The sequence below is a fragment of the Mus musculus genome, chromosome 18 (genome assembly GCF_000001635.26).
Source record: "Mus musculus strain C57BL/6J chromosome 18, GRCm38.p6 C57BL/6J".
NCBI lineage: Eukaryota > Metazoa > Chordata > Mammalia > Rodentia > Muridae > Mus > Mus musculus.
In genome coordinates this window covers 9,617,523-9,624,968 of record NC_000084.6, presented here as the reverse complement: position 1 = coordinate 9,624,968, position 7,446 = coordinate 9,617,523, and the positions used below count along the sequence as shown (strand labels likewise).

At 40.2% G+C, this 7,446-nt stretch overlaps 1 protein-coding gene across 1 annotated transcript; it reads left to right on the top strand.

Annotated features, from left to right (window-relative positions):
• Positions 1–5,499: 5,499 nt before the first annotated feature.
• Positions 5,500–6,550, top strand: Cetn1 (centrin 1). Its single transcript, NM_007593.5, has one exon. The coding sequence runs from the start codon at positions 5,550–5,552 to the stop codon at positions 6,066–6,068; it is 519 nt and encodes a 172-aa protein (NP_031619.3). The 5' UTR covers positions 5,500–5,549; the 3' UTR covers positions 6,069–6,550.
• The last annotated feature ends 896 nt before the right edge of the window (positions 6,551–7,446 follow it).

Here is a 7,446-nt window from a genome sequence, read left to right as displayed (position 1 = left end):
CCTGTAGTCATGGACATGTGCATTCACATACATTCTAATAATACTTCTTTCTAAGAATAAAGGTAAACAAAAAGCATGGACACTGACTTGGCTAGTTTTATGTCAAGCTAGAGTTAACTGAAAGGAGGGAAACTCAGTTAAGGAAATGCCTCCATAAGATCCAGATATAAGACATTTTCTTAATTAGTTATAGATGGGGGAGGGCTCAGCCCTTTGTAGGTGGTACCATCTCTGAGCTGGTGGTTATGAGTTCTATAAGAAAGCAGGCTGAGCAAGCCATGGGTATCAGCCAATAAGCAGCACCCTCTCTAGCTTTCGCATCAGCTCCTGTCTCCATGTTCCTGCCCTGTTTGAGTTCCTTCCCTAACTCCTTTCAATAATAGAATACAATGTGGAAATGTAAGCCAAATTAACCCTTTCCCCGTAAACTTGCTTTTTGGACATAGAACTTGGTCACAGCAATTGAAACCCTAACTAAGACAGTGTGTTATTCTCATGGTTATGCCACTGAACCCAAAGTGCTTGCCTCTTGGTGAGTGTAAAAGCCAAAAACAACTGCTGCAGGACATTTGATCACACTGTGAATCCCAAGATTGTGAATTGGAAAAACCTTGTTGTGGTATGGCTCAGCCATAGCACACACCTTTTATCCAAGAGCTTTCTGTTTACTGTAAACAAGTGGTTGCAATGTGGCTCAGTCCTAACTCACACCTTTAACCGAAAAGTTTTCTGTAAACAGGATTAAATAAAGTCAACAATAGGTTAAGAAACAGAACAAGCAAACAATTGAGAGGAAGTGAACATCAGAAAACCCAGGAGAGAGAAAGGAGGGTCTTTGAGTTGAAGGGTATTTAAGAATGGAGAAGAAGTAGGAGGAGAAGGAGGAAGAAGAGGAGGAACAGGAGGAAGAGGAACTTTTCCTTCTTGTACATCAGTGTCCTGAGTCTTCATTTGGTAAAATATTTAGGATTTTGTTTTAAAAACAACAAGCAACCAGGACATAAGAGTAGAGACATATATTACTCACAGCAGTGAGATTGTCTGGAAAGAAATGCTATCCATAAATGAAGATTCAAGGGGTCTTTTACAGGGAAACCCATACATATCATCTACAAAAACACAGCTCTCACCTCAAAGGGAATAAGAATTGATTCTTAAGCAAGATATGGATAATCATGGTTTATACATGAATTTAGATTGCTCTAAATAACATCTTCCAGTGTGGAAATGATTTCATGAAACTTCTATAGCTCTAGAGTAAAATGAAGTCAGAAATCAAGTCATTTCTCAAATACAGATGAAAACAGGTAGACTGGTTACAAAGAAGCAGGAAACTCTCTGGGTATTAGGTTTTGGGTGCCACCTGATGGCACTTTTAGCTCTTGGGTTGGTAGAAGTTAACTGTCTGTTAATGTACCCTAGGAGGTTTTAGCTTATAGTCACAGAGATGTTCAGATACAAAGGTGGACAATGATTGGCTATTTCAGGCACTATGGTTCTTAGTTTTGTTGGGTTGGCACAATCTAGAACAGCCTGGGAAGAGAATCTCAAGAAAAGGTTGTCTAGATAAGGTTGGTCTACAGGCATGTCTATGGGAGATTGTCTAATATACTATTTGAGGTAGAAAGACCTAGCCATTGTGGGCAGCACCATTTCTTGGGTGTGTATCCTGCACTGGATGAGAGCAGAGAAAGCAAGCTGAGCACTATTTGGCATGCATATATTCATTCTCTCTCTGATTTTGACTGTGGATGTGACTAGCTGTTTCAAGTTCTGGAAACCTTAACTTCCTTGAAATGATGGACCATAGCCTAAAATTGTGAGTTAAAACTTCTCTTTCTTGACTTGCTTTTTGTCAGGGTGTGTGTGTGTGTTTAATCACAACAGAAATAAAATGAGAATAGATACATACTAAAGATATCACAAGATAATTTGGCAGTAGATCTGCTATATTCCAACTCTACAACCACAAAGTTCCAATCATTCAACCAGCTTTGTAGAATCCTTAACTAAAGTGTGGCTCCCCACCCCCCCCCCCTGCTCCCCAGGGACTTTACTTTATAACGTTCATATTAGAAAGCACATTTCTGGAGCCTTGGCTCTGTAGTAAAGAACATTTGTTGCTCTCGCAACTCACAACTATCTGTAAGTCCACTTTAGGGGATCCTTCCATGGGCACTGAGCATGAACATGATGCCCATATATACATAGAAGCTTTCTCAGTTTAGATGCACCTTTTAATTGTTTTTTATTTGTTTGTTTTCAAGACATGCAGCCATGGATATCACTTTGTAGACCAGGGTGCCTCTCATCTACCTCTGCCTCCTGAGTGCTGGGATTAAAAGTGTGCACCACCACTGTCCAGCAGATGTACATTTTTGAGCATGCTGCACTTAGGTCATTTATCACATATTCAAAAAAGAAAGCAACAACAACTAACACTTCTGGGTAGAGAACTTAGTATTATAGTGAGCAAAGTCATTTAAAAGAATGAGTCAGAGTGATTTGGTGGCCTCAACGGCCTCCTCATAAAGTTTTCCAAAGAGCTCTAGTTGTTTTTGTTTGTTTGTTTATTTGTTTGTTTTAAAGAAGTACTTTGAAGGTGCATTAAGAATTTGGGGGTGTGGTGGAGAGGATTATTTTTATGTAGCTCAGGCTGGCCCCAACTTCCTGATACTCTTCTTTCCTTAGTCTCTAAAATGCTTGGATTACAGGCATTGGCATATTCCAGCCCAGCTAAGAGTCTTTTAAAGAGTCACCAGTTTTCTCTATATATCCATTCATGCGTTTGTCCCCAGAGGTGCCTTCTTCACTTAGCAGCTAGCAAAGTACCCTGGATTCAGCCAAATCATGCAAATCCCTGTTGAATTATTCTACAAAGGTTTCTTACTTCCTTACTCCTAGGTACATGGATGATAGCCAGGAGCCTCTCTCTAGCCATGCTATGCTTTACTAAGACTCTCAGTTCTATGGCAGCATGATATAATAAATGATGTAATGAACAATGTTCAAGTTCTGGGTTCAGACAAGGCCAAGGTATGACCTCAAAATACATTTATTGACTATATACTATTAAACACTCATTACAGGCCTCTTCTATGCCTTGCTTTGTTTTTTCCATCTGTGAGACAGGAAATGAATACAAGGTTCAAATAAGGCAAAAGGAGACATGTCTCCTTTTCAAGTCAGGGTTAAGACTATGAACACAAAATGTTCATCAAGAACTGATTTTGAGGGAACTGTTTCCTATGAAGAGAACTTTTGGTGGCCCTTTGTTGTGACTGCTGATTGCACACATCTGGAAACTATGACAACCAGTTTGCTTTGAGTTCAACTTGGCCTCAAATATTACTCTCTATATGGCAGCTTTTAGCCCTTAGTTTTCCCCAACACATCATAGCTTGTCTCAAATTTAGGCAAAAGAAGGGCTGCCAAAGGAAATGCAAGTCTGGAAGGACCTGAGGTCTGTATCTGCCAGTCCCATTAGAAAAGTGTCTCTGAAGATTTTGTGGGCTTTTAAAATAAAAATACATTAGGGAATTTTAGTATGGGTTTTCAAATGAGAGATATGGATGTCATGAAGAGGATAAGTTAACTTCTTCAAATCTGCAGAGATAATTAGATGTAGAATTGAAAGAAGATGCAATAAAGACAGGAAATGCAGGAGAGGGAAGGGACCAAATGAGCTTTTAAAAAAATTTATTTATTTTCAAAAACCCTATACCTAAAACCTGTGTCCATTGTCACTGGGGGAAGGAAATAAGATTTGACCAGCTGAACATGCCATGAAAGGCTGGGCTGGGGTTCAGTGGAGAGTACTTTCACAGCATAGATGCAATCCTGCATTTGACTCCAGGAAAACCAAATAACTAAACAAAATTTCTAAACACACCTTATAATCAACATTTCAAATCATAATTTCAAAACAAAACAAAACAAAATAAAACAAAACACAGTTTTGTAAAAATATTCCTAGCATTATTGGGTCTTTTGAATCACCTTTCATTTGGTAACTTACAAAGTATTTTAGGATCAATATTAATTATGCAAGAAGTCAATGGATAGCAATATCCCTTCAATGTGTCAAGCACTGTTCTGGATGCCTGGGATACAGAAGATTTGGAACAAAAAAAATCTTCCAGATGTCATCTGTTGTACAGATCAAATACTGGTAAATATACATTTTGGGGGGAGGGGATTAAAGAATACTAAAAATTAAAAGTCAGCTATCTGCATTTGCTAGGTAACTTTTCTCCTTCCTTCCTTCCTTCCTTCCTTCCTTCCTTCCTTCCTTCCTTCCTTCCTTCCTTCCTTCCTTCCTTCCTTTCTTTCTTTCTTTCTTTCTTTCTTTCTTTCTTTCTTTCTTTCTTTCTTCTTCCTTTCCTAAAAAGCTTCCACTTTTCTCTTGTTGCTTTGGTTCCCAGAAGGGCCCGTTTAACTTCAAAAGACAATTTTAGGTTTCCACTATGCTGCACCATCACCTTCCTTGTCTGCAGTCAGAGAGGGACAAATGTAACAATACAGTGGATTCTCCTCTAGACGAATGTGAAACCTACTAGCATGACCAGATGAAGGTGTACAGTAAGATTTATTATTTGCAGTACCTAAGGAGAACATTGACATTATCTGCAAAACAACAAGGCCATCAAATAAAGTGTGGGAGTTTTATTTCAGAAGCTTATACATACTCTTATAAGAAAGGAGACATGAAATTTTCATGGATTTGGTTAGGATTTTAAGAGCAAAAGTTACCTTTAGGTGACCTTGACTCTTTCCTTAAATGTTTCCCCTATAAATTTTCAGGTGGAGTTAAAAAGGGAGATGTCTCCCTTGTAAATATAGTTTGCCCCTAAAGATACCTTCTTGCTTAGTGGTTGTTTCTGCCTGAATGTGGAGCTCTGTACAGCAGGTAGCAAATAGTGAGTGAGAATAAAAACACACGGCTAGAATTTTACAAATACATACCAGAACACTTCACCCTCATCTGTCGAAGTCAAAAGCCTACTGAATGAAATTACAACAACCACCCAGGTACTAGAAGTGAATTATACTGGACATTACATGTCATACTTGAGAAACTGCCAGGAAAGTTTACTAAGGTTCAATAGGAGACAAACTTCCTCAAAATTTACACGTAAGTGCCTTTATCTTACCTGTTTCATAATCATGTCTAGTGAACACATGGAGTGCCATTTAATGTTCTTCCTTCTTATTTGAATTTAATACCAAGTGGTCAAACTTCCCTATAGTTGTCCTTTTAATTAATATGGAAAAGGAGCAGATGATTTTCAAATAAATATACATAGGCACTGCAGATGCCTATGACCTGGAAAGAACTGCATGTTCCAAAGAATTATAGAGACAATAGCTACAGCACTTTCTTGCCAGTAGGTATTAACTGCCAGTAGGCGCAGGCGCATAGGGGTTGGCGCAGGCGCATAGGGGTTGGCGCAGGTGCAGGCGCATAGGGGCTGGCGCAGGCGCACTAGCAGGGCACCTCACACACGTGCGATGTCAGGGCACCGTTAAGATCCCAACTGTTGTGGAGGATGGCGTCCACCTTCAGGAAGTCAAACGTTGCCTCTACCAGCTACAAGAGAAAGGTGGGTCCTAAGCCTGAACTCACCGAAGATCAAAAGCAAGAAGTTCGGGAAGCCTTTGACCTCTTCGATTCTGATGGGAGCGGGACCATCGATGTGAAGGAGCTGAAGGTGGCCATGAGAGCACTTGGCTTTGAACCCAGGAAGGAAGAGATGAAGAAAATGATTTCAGAAGTAGACAAAGAGGCCACAGGAAAGATCAGCTTCAATGACTTCTTGGCTGTGATGACTCAGAAGATGGCCGAGAAAGATACCAAAGAGGAAATCCTGAAGGCTTTCAGGTTGTTTGATGACGACGAAACTGGGAAAATTTCATTCAAAAACCTCAAGCGTGTGGCCAATGAGCTGGGGGAAAGCCTCACAGACGAGGAGCTGCAGGAAATGATTGATGAAGCTGATCGTGATGGCGACGGAGAAGTGAACGAGGAAGAGTTTCTTAAGATCATGAAAAAGACCAACCTTTATTAAGTGACTGGCTGAGGTCCCTGCTTCTGCTTTTGTGAAAGTATGACAGAACAGCTGTGGTCTGTTCCTTCTTCCTGCCTCCTTTGTCTTGGTTGGCTTCTAAGCCTCTAGATCAATTATAAATTTTGAAGATACTTACTATATGAGTTTCTGTTGTTTAATTCTCAAGAACACATCTCAATTAAGGATCTTTGAGGCTGGAGTCCACTCAGTGCTTGCCATTCATTAAACTGAAGAGAGGACAGCTTCCTCGGTCAAATAAAATCGTGGTTCTCTGGTCACTTTAGTGATTCTAAATAACACGAATATTCTGGTGATTCCTTCATTTCAAGTCAGTGACCTAGCATGGTGAGTTAGAATTTACCAGAAAGTTCATTCTAGCTTTCCACTTAAGTGCATACTGCTCTGAAGGATACTAATGTGGTTATTTAAGAACTATTTAAATTAAGGAAAGATATTCCTCAATAAACCCTTGCTTGCCCTTCAAAAAGGAAGTGTAAGTTTGTTGAGTGTGATGACACACAGCTATAATCCAATTGGGAGGCAATGTGCAAAGCTAGTCTAGGCTTACATAACTCCAGGTCATCTGGAGAGTATAGAGTGAGACCCTGTCTCAAAAAACAAAAGTGTATTGGGGAGATAGCCCACTTGAAAGAGTGCCTGCTGTGCAATCTTGAAAATCTGAGTTTGGATTTCCAAACTCAGGGGTATCATGCGTATCCCAAACTCAGGGTAAAGTCCAGTGGGATCCCCAAAGCTTGGAGATAGGCAGAGCAGATAAGTCAGATCTCTCTCTCTCTCTCTCTCTCTCTCTCTCTCTCTCTCCCTCCCTCCCTCCCTCCCTCCCTCCCTCCCTCCCTCCCTCCCTCCCTCCCTCCCTCTTTCTTTCTTTCTTTCTTTCTTTCTTTCTTTCTTTCTTTCTTTCTTTCTTTCTTTCTAGATACAGGTTTCTAGAGCTCCTACAGTATCCAGCTTTAGCCAATTAGAGAGCTTTAGGTTCAGGAAGAAAACTGTCTGTGTAGTGAACTGTGTGTAGTGGCACACCCTTCTAATTCTATCAATAGAGAGACAGATAGTGGAGGATCTGTGAATTGAAGGATGGTCTGATTCCAGTTGTGAGTTTCAGGATATATAGGGCTTCATGGTGAGACCCTTCCTCAAAAGAAAGGTGGTGAGCACATATACACGTGTATGCTGGTATAGACATCCACACAAACATATATATTACACACACAGAACCTGGACTTTAGCTCAGTACTAGATTACTTGCCTAGCAACTTTAAGGCCTTTGTACAAGAAAAGGTATATAGACTTGCCTTTGGGAGGTGATTAACTACAATGGTGACTTTTCTAGCTTGACTGCATGTCAGTGTCTTCCTTT